Source organism: Mauremys mutica, chromosome 6 (assembly GCF_020497125.1).
Source record: "Mauremys mutica isolate MM-2020 ecotype Southern chromosome 6, ASM2049712v1, whole genome shotgun sequence".
In the NCBI taxonomy this organism is placed as follows: Eukaryota; Metazoa; Chordata; order Testudines; family Geoemydidae; genus Mauremys; species Mauremys mutica.
The window spans coordinates 73,202,121-73,218,916 of record NC_059077.1 but is presented as its reverse complement, the minus strand read 5'-3'; the positions used below and the strand labels follow the sequence as shown (position 1 = coordinate 73,218,916).

At 40.4% G+C, this 16,796-nt stretch overlaps 1 protein-coding gene across 2 annotated transcripts in view; it reads right to left on the bottom strand.

Annotated features, from left to right (window-relative positions):
• The window catches only part of SRFBP1 (serum response factor binding protein 1), a 127,913-nt gene that overhangs the window by 67,212 nt on the left and 43,905 nt on the right, over positions 1 to 16,796 (bottom strand). For both annotated transcript variants that reach the window (XM_045022131.1, XM_045022130.1), the window contains exons 2-3: positions 16,050 to 16,138; positions 14,460 to 14,532 (exon numbers count right to left, since the gene is read on the bottom strand). In XM_045022131.1, the coding sequence (XP_044878066.1) occupies positions 14,460 to 14,532; positions 16,050 to 16,129 (153 nt within the window). In that variant the 5' untranslated portion in view covers positions 16,130 to 16,138. The remainder of the gene's footprint in view (positions 1 to 14,459; positions 14,533 to 16,049; positions 16,139 to 16,796) is intronic.

Genomic DNA, 16,796 nt, shown 5'->3' with positions numbered 1-16,796 from the left:
GCTAAAAAAATTAGTAAGTTACTATTTTTATTGGTAAGGTTCAGTTTTCTTTCTTGCTTTTGTTATGTTTAAAGACAATTTTCACTATTATGTTCTGGTTTTCAATATAACAAAAACAAAAGAGGAAAGAACTAAAACTGAAATTTACCAATAAAACAAAAATAAACCATCTGAAAAAATGAGAAAAAAAAATGCAGGTGATACGAATAACTCATTTCCCAAAGCAACAAAATAATACATCTGCCAGTGCAGCTCCTTGTATCCTGGAGTAGGGGTTGAACAACTCCACGTGAAAGACCATTATCTAGACTCAGCTACACAATCACAAAATTAAAAGAAAATATGAAACTGAATTTTCAGCAACTGGTGAATTCTATGGAAAACACTCAAATGACAGAACAATACTCTCCAATATAGATAAGTAATTAAAGCTACTGATATTGATTGGACCTTGAAAAAATCATGACTAAGCATGTGGCTCTTGCCACATCTTGCTGTACCACTTTAACAAAAGGCTGTAGATTTTTCTGTTCAGAAAAACCCCGATGGGGGAAAAAGAGAATAAACTGACATCCCTGGACAGGCCCAGTCACGTGTGGGCTGTATAATGTCTTTAGAACACAAACTGGGGGGTTGGGAGAGGAGTGGAACAAAGATCAGAGCTTCATTCTTTACAACAGTAACTTCCTGGAAAGGGTAGACAAATGGATTTGATAGGCGAACAGGGACACCTACTCTCTCTTTAGCAGCATGCAACAAAATAGGAGACAGATGGACTGGAGAGGAGCAGAGCAATGGAAATTAATAAACAGTGACTGATGTGTAAGATTACAGCAACCAACTTTTAACCTTTTTAACTAGGCTGTCCAGCCTGCTCTATTACTTTAGGAAGTTAACAAGAGTTTTATTGGACCTTATGAAATGTGTATGCAGTGTTGTTGTAGCCACATTGGTCCCAGGATATTAGGAAGATAAGGTGGGTGAGATAATATCTTTTATTGGACCAACTTCTGTTGATGAGAGAGATGAGCTTTTGCACTTAGGCCACCATCTACACTACCCGCCGGATCAGCGGGTAGTAATCGATCTATCAGGGATCGATTTATCGCGTCTCGTCTAGAGGTGATAAATTGATCCCCGAATCGACGCCCGTACTCCACCTCAGCAGGAGTAGTAAGCGGTGTCGACGGGGGAGCCGCAGCAGTCGACTTGCCGCCGCGAGGACAGCCAGGTAAGTTGAACTAGGATACTTTGACTTCAGCTACGCGAATAGCATAGCTGAAGTTGCGATTCTTAGATCAATTCCCACCTCCACTCCATTGTAGACCAGACCTTACGCTGACCTTTTCTTCTTATCCATCTAAACATTTGATGGATGTGTTACTGCATAACTGAGGGTCTATGGGTACTTTAAGCAACTGTATAAATGGAGAATTCTATGTGAGACAGAAGAGAGGAATGGTTTCGGGGGAAGATGGGTTAAACTGGGGGGAGGCGCGGGGGGAGAGAAAATCCTAGAAATTTGATAGTGAAATGATGTACTAAGCTATCTTGTCTGTAAAACTGGAAATATAGGATTGTTCCTTCAATATAATCTCAATTGCTTCATTCAGCCTACTTTTGCAGGATACTGACGATGGGGGCTCTTCCACCGGCTCTTTGGGAGATAAACCTACAACCTTGTACACTTACTCATATGTATCAGCCCTTGAATGTCTAAGGGCTTGTCTACATGCAGGGTTCTCACAACAAATTTTTGGTGGCCACTGACAATTTTTCCTAAAATACTTAATTAACTTTATGTGCATATTTAAGTATTTTTCCTATACATGTCCAAATCATTTATTCATGTAGGGTTTTTTGCAGACTCAAAAATAAAAACAGCAGAGTTGTCTCTATTCTTTACTGGACCTAAAAAGAACAGAAATAAAATGTGCTTTGCATGTTCTTGTCTTTTTTGCTATTGTTTCTTTTGCTTTTTTTGGTTGCTTTTAAGACTAGTTAGTTAGTAAATCTGCTTCTGTGAAAAGTGATATTTGTAAATATCAGTTTTCATAGCAGCAGACTTGCTAGCTAGCTGGGAGGCAGCAAAAAGTGATATTAACAAATATCACTTTTCACAACAGACTTACTCAGCCCTGGTAAGCTAGGACACAAATTAAGACCTGCATGGGGAGGTGGGTAGGGAGGCAGCAGGGATCAGGGATGATGGCAGGATGTAGGGGGGGGCTGAGCAAGGCAGCGGGGGCCGGGGAAATGGGGTGGTGGTGACCTGAAGCCAGAGCCTGGGAACTGGAGCCATGCACCCACATGACTGAAGCCTGGGGCCAGACAACACAGTGGGGATCAAGAGTGATGGGGGGGTTGGGAGGGGGAAGTGTGTGGGTGAGTGTGGGGCTGGCACCCAATGCTGCATGGCTGGGGACTGGGGCTGGAGCCCATGGCCCTGCAACCGGAGCCTGAAACCCTGTGGCCGGGGGACAGAGCCCAACACCCCTTGGCCCAGGGCTGAAGCCAGAAGTCCAATCCTCACTGACCCCAGGAAAGTGGGGAACTTACACTGGCTTCCTGCTTCTCCAGTGATTGCAGTTCCAGAGGGAGGCAAGGCCCAACCCCTGCTGACAGCCCCAGGGAGGGGCTGCTGCTTTCATGGGTGGCAAGTTTGTAGAAATTTTGGTGGTGCCCAGAACCCACCCCCCAACTCCACCCCCCCAAACTCTGCCCCCACCTGCCTAAGGCTCTGGGCAGGGTTTTCGGGGGAGGTATGGGGTGCAGGTCCTGGGCTAGGGATTAGGGTGCAGGAGGGGTGCAGGCTTTGGGATGGAGTTTGGGTGCAGGCTCTGGGCTGGGGGTGTAGGGAGGGGTGCAGGCTCTGGGAGGGAGTTTGGGTGCAGGCTCCAGGCTGGGGCAGGAGGTGGGGGGGCAGGAGGGGGTGAGGGGTGCAGGCTTTGGGACGGAGTTTGGGTGCAGGCTCTGGGCTGGGAGTGGAGGTGTAGGAAGTGGGAGGGGGTGCACGCTCTGGGAGGGGGTTTGGGGATAGGAGGGAGTGCAGGGGTGAGGGCTGTGGGGCTGAGGATGAGAGCTTCATGATGCATTAGGGGGCTCAGGGCTAGGGCAGAGGGTTGGGGTGTGGGGTGAGGGCTGTGGGGCTGAGGATGAGGGGTTCATGATGTGGGGGGCTCAGGGCTAGGGAAGAGGGTTGGGCTGTGGGGCTGAGGATGAGGGGTTCATGATGCGGGGGGGGCTCAGGGCAGAGGATCAGGGTGCAGGGGGATGAGGGTTGGGGCTGAGGATGAGGGATTCATGCTGCGGGGGGGCTCAGGGCTGGGGCAGAGGATTAGGGTGCAGGGGATGAGGGCTCTGGCTGGGGGATCAGGGGTTCATGATGCAGGAAGGGGCTCAGGGCTAGGGCAGAAGTGTGGGGTGAGGGCTGTGGGGCTCATGATGTGGGGGGCTCTGGCTGGGGCTGAGGATTAGGGTTCGGGGGGATGAGGGCTCTGGCAGGGGTGGAGGATTAGGGTGCAGGGGGATGAGGGCTCTGGCTGGGGATGAGGGTTTGGGGCGTTGGGGAGGCTCAGGGCGAGGGCGGAAGCACAGGGTAAGGGCAGCCTGCCTTGCTATTAGTGAATAGCGGGCACTAGGACCCTGGGGCAACAGACAGCAGTTCTGCCATGGAAGCAGGCAGGGGAGGCGCTGCTTTCTGTCAGGCAGGGACTCGGTGGGGAGGAGAGGGGGACGCGGGAGGGGTGGCAGGCGGGGGCTGGGACCTGCTCCAGGCGGGGGGGAGACCCGCGGGGGCCGGGGCCCGATCCAGGCAGGGCCAGGGGAGAGACCCAGCTCCAAATATTGCTGGAGCAGGGCACCCGGCCCTGAATATTCCTGGAGCCCGGGCACCGCAAACATATATAACCTGCCGCCTATGGCTGCTTTGCCCCCCCCGCATGGCCCAGGAGGCTGTGGCCACACAAAAAGCCACTGGTGGCCACTTTTGAGAAACACTGAATAGGGATACTGAGGAAAGTTAAGGTAAATCACCTAAAGATGTTAAGTCAATGTACATTAACTTAAAGTGTGTTAAATCCCATTATGAATGCTCTCTTTCAGGAGTAAAATGGCCTTACTTCGCTGTAACTTAATTCTCCTAAGGCCTGTGTTCATACAAGTGTTCAAAGCACTTTAACTTATACACATTGATGTCATATTAGGAGTTCTTAATACACTTTTAATGTTCTATACCTTCAGACATAGATGAACTTTTGAAAGTATCCTGGCTCTAAATCTTCACACCATTCTTTCAAAAGCCTTAAAAATATTCTTTCATACTAACTTTATGAATGTTGCAATGCCTAATATGAAGCAAAACATATAGCACATTTTTGTTGGAAACATATGCTGTGAGACAAAAGAAAAATATAGCAAAACAGCAACAAGGAATATTAGTCACTGCTCTTGCCTAATACAATTATTTACAGTGGGATGTTGACTGAAACCTAGGCTACAGAAGCTGAAAGGATCAAACAAAAGAGTAGCTACTTTACAAGAATTCACATTACAAGTCTTTTAGAAGAGAAATCTATTTTTTTTTAAATAAAGAAAGAAAAACAAAAACAAACAAACCCAAGAAAACAATGCAACGAGCAAGACTTGTAATGATTCTGAGATTTCCCTATATTAGATGAGTTAATGACCTAAACCTTGCTTCTGATCACTTCTTACTTCACTGAATCCAAGTGTGATTTTTGGTATTGATTATCCTTTCTATTGCAAGAAGAGAATGTGCTTAGCACTCTTTTGGTTTAAAGTCTATAAATCTCCCATTTTCCCTTCTATTATTTATTTTTTGTCCCCCTTTCCTTGGAACCTCTAGCTCATAGTTAGCGTCAGCTTTAGACATCACTTCTATGTGGAAACCCAATAACTCCATCTTTATTTCCCATCATCTTCTCTCTGCCTACCTGCCTTGAATAACCCCCTGCATAAATAGTATCTTCCTATAATGGAACATTTCCAAAGACTGCAGCTTTCCTCCAGGCCTTTCCTTCCTCATGTCATTGACTGCACTATGGCTTTCACGAATTTAAATCTTAATTTTCTTCTCAAGGCTCATGCTCTTAAAATCATCCTGGAGCCTCATGTTATCCCCTCAAACAACAACTTCTTTCTCTGTTAGTAGAACTGGCCAGTTAACTGCTGCTCACTACCAGCAAGTGGAACCCACACATTTCCCTTTATTGATCAAGGGGAGGGCTTTACCCTTCCTCTATAATTCCACTACAGAGATTCTCCCATCAGATAAGTTTGGGATAAGAAAACAAAATCAATCTTAAAAAAGAGTGCCTTTTTTTTTTTTTAAAGGGGCACAGTCAATTAATGGTAGTAAATATCTAATAATGCAAATCACACCATGTGCAAATGTGACTTTTTTTTAGCAGGTATGTTAAATCTTGGACACTAAGTACTATTTCTGTTAAAAGTTTTAAAAATTGAGAGGCTATTTTCTGATTAGTTCAACATTTGGACAGTATAGTGTGTAAAGAAAGCTAGATTATTAAATATTACACTTTTAAAAAAAATAGGATAAAAAACTCTGCGAAGTCAAACCATAATCCATTTGGAAAATACCTTAAACAAGGCAAAGACTATTTTAAAAATATTCCTATCTTTCTAGTTTGTCATTTTTTTATTTCTATAAAGTAAATCACTTATAAGAAAGGCTACCAAGGATCATACTGTTCTTTTCTTTTTTTTTCTTCTTTTGAGAAACATTAAAATAAATGTTTTATTCAATTCTGGCAAAATGAAATCAGAAGAGTCCAAAAACACTGTTCTATTCCAATAGCTCTGAAAACTCCTGCAAACAATTAACCTAGTTCTTGCATCCACGTAGCTGGAATTTTTAACCACTGCCATCTCCCACATAAAACACATTCCTAATTCCTGTGCTTGAGAAATGCAATGACTCTAAACATGTTTCACTGTTATTTAAAGCGATTACTTGTCCTTTAATTCCCCTCCATTACCAAAAACCCCCAAGATACATAAGCATCAATAACAAATGCTGTTCCAAACCACAGTCATATAACTTACCCTATGAACAAATTTGCTGTAAATAAAAAAAGCTCTTCCTATCTACAAGGGAAAAAATATCCTTCGGTTTCAACATATTCACCATTATTTGCCTCTATGACTATTTATATATGATTTTTTAAAAAGTTAAGTCTCTGTAACATGGCATAATATTTGTTGTTCTTCAGGTATGCTATAACATTATCCTCCAACATGGTATACTGGCTGTAAAATTAGTTCATTGTCTGCTATTGTATTATCTGAGAAATAAAATTAGCACTAAATCTGGTGTCAACTACTCTCCCCTTCCCATGTTGTTAAACTGGAGGGGAGAGGGGTTGGGTGGTCCTGGCTAGATAGAAGAGTGGATGCAGGGGAAGGGGAAGAGGTCTGGGTACAGAAAAGACAGCAGTTCTTCTTGAACCTAACACATACAGGGACAAAGTTCAGGCCTAATATGGCCATATTAGGACTTTTGCATGCTGGCATGCAACCTTAATTCTCTCTTAAAATTACATAAAAACAAAAATACCCCCTCCAAACTAGTTTGGTTATGCAGAGAAATGGGGCACACAATGTACATTTGGAGGGAAATTTTTAACACGCATGTATAATACACATACATAAACCATGAAAACACATTTGGGAAAATTCACTTTCCAGGCCTAATTACTTAAGCTTTCCTTATGTTAAAGGTCTGATCCTGAAAAGGGCAGAACATTTACAACTCTCATTGTGTTGCATGGAGACAGCGCTGATCAGCAGATCTCCCAGGTAATTAAGCACTAAGATGTCTTTCAGACACACATGCCACCACCAGGAAGAAAAAAAAAAGAATTCAGGATAACAGTGGCTAGACTGAAATTATTTAAATGTTGGTCAATAATGAGATTCAGATCCCAGAAAAGGAGAAAGAATCAGTACAAAAAGGCCTGCTATTTTTTAATCCAATTGAATGTCGATAATTTCCAGAGAGATGAATAGGTAGAGGGTCTCCAAGCAGAAATTCAAAGTTCATTACACTTGCTGAGGAGAGAAGTCCCTCAGACTGGGGCTCAAATCCCCTACACTTTTTCTATGCAAAGATGATGCTTGAGTGTTGCTCTGGAAATGATGAAGAGGAGCAACAAGAATGCAATTGCTCCAAGATTCCAGAGTTCTAAATCAAGCTTAAGAAAGACATTTTCTTCATATAGTGTACTTGAAATGAGGACTTTATGAAATTGAGTAAAGGGGGAGTCCACTTTCTGATCACTTCTGAAGCCAGTGCGAGTTTTCCCAGGTTTGATTTTTTTTTTTTTAAATGTTAGCCTTGTTGATGGAGAAAGGTGGTCTAACTCTGGTCCTCTGCGTGTTGAAACAGAAAAAAAATCAACGATTAGTTCTGAAAGAACAAAAAGGCTGCCTCTGCTGATTTTACACAGAAACCTAAAAGGACTAACTTGTACTGACGTTTCCTTTCTTGAGATTACTGAGAAAGCTGCGTTTCCTTTAAATCTGTAGCAACCTTAATAACTTTGCGTAGCGACATCTACACGGTACGTGCTAAATATTGTTACAGTAGCCATCTACTGAAAAAAGTGCAGAAGAAAAAGTGTATGGATTAAATAGGTTCTTGAGATAACATTTTCTTTCCTAGGCTCTAACCCAGCTAATGTATCTGCCCACTATTGTGTTTTTCCCCTCTAAATTTGCCTTCCTTGTCTTTATCTTCTTTAAGTTTCTCATCCTTAACCTTGCTGTATTCCCCAGGCCTGGTGACAAAGTAAGAGCAGCAGTCATACAGGGTTAAACATTCTGACTCTTCAGCTGTGAAGGCACACTGACAGGGACTGACAACCTGGGTCCTGTAGCTGTATGTCTGAACAGGCCAAGTGGAGAAGGCTCTGAAGATGGTTTTTGAAGGCAAAGCAAATGAGAGAGAAACAAAAAAAGTGTGAAAAAAACTGAAGTAAAACAAAAAAGCAGAGAAAAAACAGAGCTCAGAGGGACAGCCGCATACAGCTCTAGATGGAGGTGGTGAACTGAAGCATGCAAAGGACCCATTTCTCGGAGACCCTCAGAACACCTACCTGAAGCATTCATCTGTGCTCTGTCTGTTGCTGATTGTGGGCAAACTAACCAAGAGGTCTCTGAATTGGTGGATGCTCTCTGTCTCAACTTATTATAGAGATCATAGAAAATAAGTAAAAAATGACTGAGTTAACTTTGTTGTAGAACATTACATTTCTAGACTTATCTTTAGTGACCAATGTTCATATTATATCAATGTATACTTTTGCATTTAATATTAAAAATACTCTATCAACATCAGAGGTCACAGCTTAGGAAGATTTTATTAAAAATCTGGGTAGTTTTCTTGAGAATGACATATGGCCAGACCTTAAGCTCCCAGTAATCTGGAAGAGTTTATGTACTACTTGTTCATTCAGAATGCTCACATTAAATATTAGAGGGGTAGCTGTCTTAGTCTGGATCTGTAAAAGCAGCAAAGAGTCCTGTGACACCTTATAGACTAACAGATGTATTGGAGCATGAGCTTTCGTGGGTGAATACCCACTTGGTGCATCCGTGCATGCATCTGACAAAGTGGGTATTCACCCACGAAAGCTCATGCTCCAATACGTCTGTTAGTCTATAAGGTGCCACAGGACTCTTTGCTGCTTTTACACATTAAATATATGATTTCAGTGAAAAGTCAAATCAGGCCTCCAAATTGGGGATCTTTTTTGGCTTGAAAGTTAACAAAATATGAATTTTTCAAGATATGATTTTACTGTATTTACATAGCCAGGATCTTCCTGAGATTTTTGGCAAGTTGGGTTCTCTTTCCACTCCACCATTTGAGGGTGATGTTAAGGAAGAGAAAAACATATCCATTCTGTCTTGCATATCTGAGTCCTACTAAAACACAGTACCATATTAAAAGAGAAAGCAAGAACAGGATAATTTGTGGTGTTTCTTTGCAATACGCTAAAGATTCTTCTTTGATGGAAAGGATATGTAGAGGTCTTTCCTTTGTTTAAAAATGGACTCCCCCCCCCCCTTTTACTTTTTTCTTTGATATTACCATTTGTTTTTATACAGTCAAATATATTTGTAATTTTGAAAGCCAATCTTACTATTAGTGCTTCTTTGATTTATGGAAAACACTCAGTCCATTAACAGGCATGTTCAAGACAGGGCCGCCCAGAGCCCCAGGCCCCGCAGGGGCCCCCACGAGAGTTTTTCAGGGCCCCCGGAGCAGGGTCCTTCACTCACTCCGGGGCCCCCGGAAAACTCTCGCAGGGCCCGGGCCCCCGGAGCTTCTTCTGCTCCGGGTCTTCGGTGGCAATTCGGCGGCGGGGGGTCCTTCTGCTCTGGGACCCGCCGCTGAAGAGCCCCAAAGACCCATGGCGGGGGGTCCTTCCGCCCCGGGACCCGCTGCCAAAGTGCCGGGTCTTCAGCGGCAGGTTCCAGAGCAGAAGGAACCCCTGCCGCCGAATTACCGCCGAAGCAGGGGCCCCCCTCCGCTGAAGACCCCAGGCCCCCTGAATCTTCTGGGCGACCCTAGTTCAAGAAAAGCAGACCTGTTTTTCTACTCTCCATTACTTCTCCACTGAGAAGTAAATTATTTTTTATTTTACATTTCCTTCCCCACAACGTGGAAGGGAGATAAACTTGGAGCAACTGAACTTTTTCCAACTCAAAATCCAATACCAAGAGTAGCTAATATGCAATATTGTTTTGGCCCTTTTACCACTCTTGATCTCTAAAAAGACATCATTTGGGTAAAGGGGAATTAGTTCCTCAATTTCCAAAGGGATTCCATCTTAAACAGGACCTAAACTCTCCACTCTTCCTTTCTTTTAACTGTTCCCACTCCATATTAAACTGTGTCAAAAACTCACAACCCATTGTTGGCATGTAAGAGTAGGAAGAGGTCTGCTGGCACAGGAATTTGCCCAACTGCACAAGAACTTGCCAAAGAGCACAAACCCTAATTGCTCATGCCCTACTAAAATATACTTTTGAGCAGGGGTAGGCAACCTATGGCACGCATGCCAAAGAAGGCACGCAAGCTGATTTTCAGTGGCACTCATACTGCCTGGGTCCTGGCAGCTCTGCATTTTACTTTAATTTTAAATGAAACTTCTTAAACATTTAAAAAATCTTTTTTACTTTACATACAATAGTTTAGTTATAGATTATTTAGAGACCTTCCAAAAATGTTAAAATGTATTATCAGAACGTGAAACCTTAAACTAGAGTGAATAAATGAAGACTCGGCACACCACTTCTGAAAGGTTGCCGACCCCTGCTTTTGAGTGTGAAGAAAAAAATACAAGCTCCAATCCTACTCAGAGAACAAAAGGCAACATAGTGTGCTGCAAGTCACATATTTCAGGCCAACAATAGAAAACATATTTGGGCTGTACAGTATGCAGGCATGGGATCTCTTACTAAGAAGATCAGAAGGCAGAGCAGAAATAAAATACAGTTAATAATTCAGTAATCGTCACATTCACTTTCCTAAACTAATGTCCTGTATCTTATCTTGTGGATATTTGTCGTCTGATTGTTTATATTTCTAAAGTATTATATAATTTTTAGAAATTAATGTTGAACAACCGCAGGATTCAGGGACAGCAAAAAGGGCTACTTCCTGCCCAACAGACAGCATATAGGTAGGAAACATTAGTCCAAAATGGCAGACCTAAGAAAGCACTAATTAAGAGTTACAACTGAAACCACGTATCAGAGTCTCTCTCTTGGGATAGAAAGTTGATACATCAGCTCCTTTCTACAAGTTCTGAATCACACATTTCCCCATTGAACTCTTAGCATCAATAATTCAAAAAGAGCCTAAGAGTAAAGCTGAGGTTTGAGACTTTTCCCCAAGTATAGACAGCTAGAATTGGGTCCAAAAGTTCCAAACCTTTAGGGAACCTTAAAAAAACCAAAACAAAAAACATACAAAAAACCCAACCAAACAAAGAAAACACCCCAAACAAATAAAACCAAAACAAAGCCACCTACATCATTTTTGGATTTGGAAACTGGACACAAACTTTATATAGTCAATAATGAAGCACTTCCACTGCGACTGCCATACTTCTCCATTTCAACTCTGACATATTCTACCAAGCCTCCAAATCCAAAAGTCAAATAAGATTCCCAGTTGTAGAAGAGGAACACATACAGCTGAAGAGGCTTGTCTTAGGCTTGTCTTGTCAAAGTTGCTTGGTCTTAGGACTGAATGAAAGGAAAACCCAACTTTGAAATTACTCTCAGGGAACTGATGCTATAGAGAAAGATTTTTACTATGAAAAGGAATGCACCAGGAGACTGAGATTCTTGTAACATCTGCCAAAACATGGAATACTGGACAGAGTGAAAGAGCATCCGACAAACAGATGTGCAGAGAGTGAGGATGGGCAAGTTTCCCCATCTCATTTGAGAAAAGTACTTTTCATACATACTATATTTTAACATCAACGGCAAGTAGAATTTGACAATAAGTTGCTTATTTTGCCATACAGGCATTATATGTATAATGGGAATATTTTTAATAAAGTACCATATTTGTTATGGTACATAAGTTCACTTGAGTCTAAAATTCTTTACAAGTGGTTCAGTATGGTAACATTGCAATCTTTACTAACACATACTTCTATACTACTATCTAGGCTATTTAGTGGCAAATAATATATCTAGGCATTACAAGTAGGCTTGGCAGAATTCATATCAATGTTTATTCTTAAGTATTTTTTCTATTGTTATCCACTTAAATCTTCATAATTGTGGGAAATTGTTGGGGGAGGGGGAAGCAGAGACAATTACTTAATGACAGCAGACACCGAGTCAAAAAGCTAAAGCTTCATAACCATTAAAACAAATTGTCAACATCACGTTAAAATATACATAATAAATATTCTCAAAGCAAACCATTAAGTTCTCAAGCAGCATTTTTCTTATGTTGCCTATCTGTAAATTTCTTTTATCGATGGAAATATTTTTTTAGTTAGTTTGGGTGTGCGCAAGTGAAATTGACGTAACTGACATTTACTGATAAAAATCTAATCCTTCCTAGCTGAGTTACATGCAGTTGCTTTACATCTTTTTTTTAAACAGAATACAATCTTTTAAAATGACATGCTGTACAAATATGAAACTGCACAGTCTATGCCTATTTGTGCTTATCTAAAAAGCATCAGCTATTATTAAACAGTTGATCAAATAGTCCTAAACCTAAACTTTTTGCAAATATTGCTTGTTCTTACATTGAAATGCCATAGCTCAAATCTCTTATAGGCTCCTATAATTAGGGTACAAAGTGCCTATAATAAGATTACCAATAATGCTCAAATGTATTTAAGTCTCATGCTACAGTTGTTGGACAAGTAAGAAAAAAAAAATCAATGAATAAGCCAACAGGTAAAGAATGTGAGGTAGGGAGAAGTCACAAGCATGTGCAAGCTGTGTGGCTTGATGCCTATGAGGGAGGGGAGGTAACTGAGTGAGCTTTCTGATGCAGTGTGGTTGTAGCCATGTCGGCCCCAGGGTATTAGAGACACAAGGTGGGTGAAATAATATATTTTATTGGGCCAACTTCTGTTGGTGAGACACACAAGCTTTTGAGCTTACAGTAACCTCTTCTTCAGACATCTGTTGTAGAGCAGGGGAGTCGACAGAGAGGTTTACCAACTGCAGGTAGTTTGGGGACATTGGGGTATAATTTGACTAAGTTTTGACTTGGGGCCCATATTTTTGAGACTGCCCTGTTGGGAACCCACCTGGGCAAAGCCTGAACTGGGTTTGGCATCATCCTGATGAAAACTGATGTTTGCTGAGGTGGAGTAAGAGGCCCTGGACAGAGCTAGAGAGCAAGGGGGATAGAGACTGCTTCCAACAGGAGAGCTGCAGAGTGAGAGTATCAGCCACTGAAGGACCAGTTGTTTGGGGCTGTGACTTACGCATGGAGATATACCTATCTCATAGAACTGGAAGGGACCCCAAAAGGTCATTGAGTCCAGCCCCCTGCCTTCACTAGCAGGACCAAGTACTGATTTTGCCCTAGATCCCTAAATGGCCCCCTCAAGGACTGAACTCACAACCCTGGGTTTAGCAGGCCAATGCTCAAACCACTGAGCTATCCCTCCACCCTTCTAAGGTAAATGGTGATGGAAGGAGTTAAATTGTAAATACTTGTCTCAGTTCAACCTGCTCTTTCCCTTTTCTCCCCTCTCCCCAGTAAAGTTCATATTTAAACCTCTGTGCTTGTGACTGGGTACAGATTAGCTTGGCAAAGGCACCCAGATTGGTTATAGGTTCCCAGATTACTTGGTGGGGGTTTGAGCCAAAAAGAAAAACAGAAACTATAGAGAATCCCCTAATATAAGTGCCCGGCCCTTGTTGCTGCCAACCCTACTAGCAGAAAGGTTACACATGGAATGCCTCTGAATCAATTATCTGACATTCTTTAATTCCTTTCCATGTTAAAATGCAGTACTTTATGTATTCTCATTACCCACATGGGAGAGGCTTTTCTGTCTATTTCTTGTTCATCTGTTGAGACTGCCTGGTTTTGAATCAGTTGCAAGAGAAACGTACTGGAGGAGAGAACGTACCCAGCTAGTTTACAGATCTGCCCAAGAACAGCTTACTTACTGTTACATTGTCAATAAAGACTTTCCAATTTGCATTCCTTTGTACATGACTCAAACCTAGAGTCTCCAGAGACACCAGGAGGAAAGACACAACAGGTATAGTGATGGGAATTCAGCAATTATCTAACTGAGAAAATAGCTCTCGGAGCATACTGCATCCTTTCGCTCAAACTTGAACGCTGGAATTTTACTCAAATGCAATATTCATAATTTAAAAAAAACCTTCATGAAAATTCAACCTGTCATTAGGATAATTATTAGTCAAATGTGGTTTTAAAGTTCTGTTATAAAACAGACAACCAGACATTTAATTACATGTCACAGTGTTATAGAAATGAATGATTTGAAAGTTATGCTAACAAACACCCTGTTTAAAGAGAGGAAAATATATCCTATTCAATGTCTTGTCAGTCCACTGCAACTTCAATTTCAACAGATCACACCCCTGAACAGCACAAATATTTAAATTCCTATATTTGTAACAGTTACCATGAAAGCTTCAGGCAATGGAGCATTTCTGAACAGATGCAAGTTTAGTTTGGCAAGTCTCAGTCAAATTAGTTTAACACCTTGACAGGTATAGCAACAAACATGGAATACGCAAAATTCTTAATGTTCCACCCTGTTACATTTACAGTCAAAACAGATCTATGCATGATTTCACCTTCCACGAAAACAAGCCCAGGTTTTTGTTACTAAAATAACTGACACTAAATATTAAATATATGTATACGAAGACATTACCTTCATGGCATGAATTTCTTCTAGCAATCTCTCTGCTCGCCTTTGGTTCTTTAGTACCACATCTTCCGAACCCCTGTAGATAAAGACTGTGTTTAACTGGGTAACATACTGATTTGCAATCATTTCTCAACAAGGACGTTACTATTTGCAGCAAAATAAATCACAAAAGTCATCAAACAATTGTATTTTACTGTTCATATCTATTTTATGTTAAATGTAAGTTTTCAGAACAACTAACTAGATATAGAAACATCAATGCATCCCCAGCTTTTACAGATGAAATTAGTATGCAGAAGAAATATAATGAGAATTCTAAAAACGTGATGGCAAGTAGTAATATATCTGATAGCAACATTTTGGCAAGGACTTTTTTAAAATCAGAAGAATCTGCTGCATCCTCTATAGGAGCTGTTGAATTAAATGTAGTGTCTAGAGAACACTATAAATTGTTTAGCACCAGTGTAAGTCAAGGTTGCTCAAACTAAATAAGAGATTAATCAAGCCCGAGAATGATTATTAGGCTGAAAGTTTACTTCTAAAATTTGTGTAAGTACATTATGATTAAGTTTTGAATGACCCTAGATAGGATATAATAATCAAACCTTAAGAGATGATAGGGATTAAAGAATACCTACCAAAAAAAAAAAAAAAAAAAAAAGTGAGTTAGCTGAAGATAGAATCCTGAAAATTTAGATGGCAAGAGGTACTTTTCTGAGTAAAATTTACAATAAAATTAAATGTTAATTACAAAATTTAAATATGTAATGGAGGCCACGATATTGCCAAAAATCGTACACAATTTGCTACAGTGGGTGAAGTGTCTAAAAAAAACAAAAACAGCTGTATTCTTCACATTTTAAACACAACAGTAGATTTGTCATCTTCCATTGGTCTCCAGTACTAACAGTGTCACAAATCACTTTGCCCCATGTGAAAGATTACATTAACACTGATTAAAAACATTATTAAAAGTTTCAAAAACAGTGCTTATTAGTTCAAAGCATATTGAAAAGTGCTCCTTGCACTGAAATTTGCAGAAGTACTTTGAACTTTGCACTGAGGAAGCTGCTGAAGCTTTCTGTAACACAGTGATGATCTAAAACATAAAGGCTAAACTTTTCTAAAATGCTTATGTGATTTAGTCTAAATCTCATTTTCAAAATTACTTCGGTCAAGTGTTTAAACCAGTTCTGAAAATGGGACTTGGGCTCCAAAGTCACTTAAGCACTTCTGAAAACTTTACTTCAAGTCTGCTTTGGGAAATTGTCTTTAGATTCATATTACCTTAGACTATATTAAGATAAGTAAAATGTTGACATAAATCTATAAATAAGATTTACTACATCCTACACACTTAATAATGCGCATTCATAAAAGTACAGTTCAAGACCAATCCCATTCTAAAAACATAGTGTTATTAACTATCCAATTAATTTACTGTCCCACTATCCACCTCAAATGTATGGAGTGTTAAATAATGTTATGTAGACACTCATTTTTCCCCACAGTTTATTCAATATTTATCTAAGTCATTTAAAATAAATGCATTACAAATTTTTAAAAATAAAGGCATATTAATATTAAACTAACTTTTTTAATTTAAGTTTTGCAATGTGTCTGGTGAGTCTGCGAATGGTAAGAACTCTGGCCTTCTTCACCTCTTTTCTCATCTTCACAACCTATTTGAAAGGAGGACAATATGTTAGAAAAGCTATTTATCCTTGTGTACAGAAACTAATCAATATATCTGTTATGCCTTTGTTTTTTTAAACTGATTCAATAAACAGAAAAATATTTTGAGAACACAGTTCACTCCTCTGCTTACCAAAAATCTTAGTTCAAATGAATTCAAATTCCTGTTAAACTCGAACTGCTTCCATAAACATCAGAGGAGGAAAACAAACCCCAACAGTCTAAAAATGTGTCTGAGGTCTAAACAGGAACAAGACATGAAAAAGCCAAGGCATTCTTAACCAGCCATATTTTAATATTATTCTTAGAACCACGCTGGCCTAGAATTTTGAACAGCTTACATTTATTTTTTTGCTCATTCATTTTGTATTCCCACCTCATTGAAAATGCACCTGTACTTTTCTGTTAAAGCACGATATGGAACAAAACTACCTTTAACTGACAATTTAAATGTTCTTTAAAAAGCCGCTAAAGCGAACACTTATTCATTCTTCAATAATAGACTGTCTGTCAAAGGCCATTCTAAATTCTACAAGAATAAACAGACAAACAAATGAAACCACATTGCTACATATGGACTGTCATTAAATTTAGTTTCATTTCCACCACCCAGAATTATACTTGCAAATTGTAAATTTACAGACT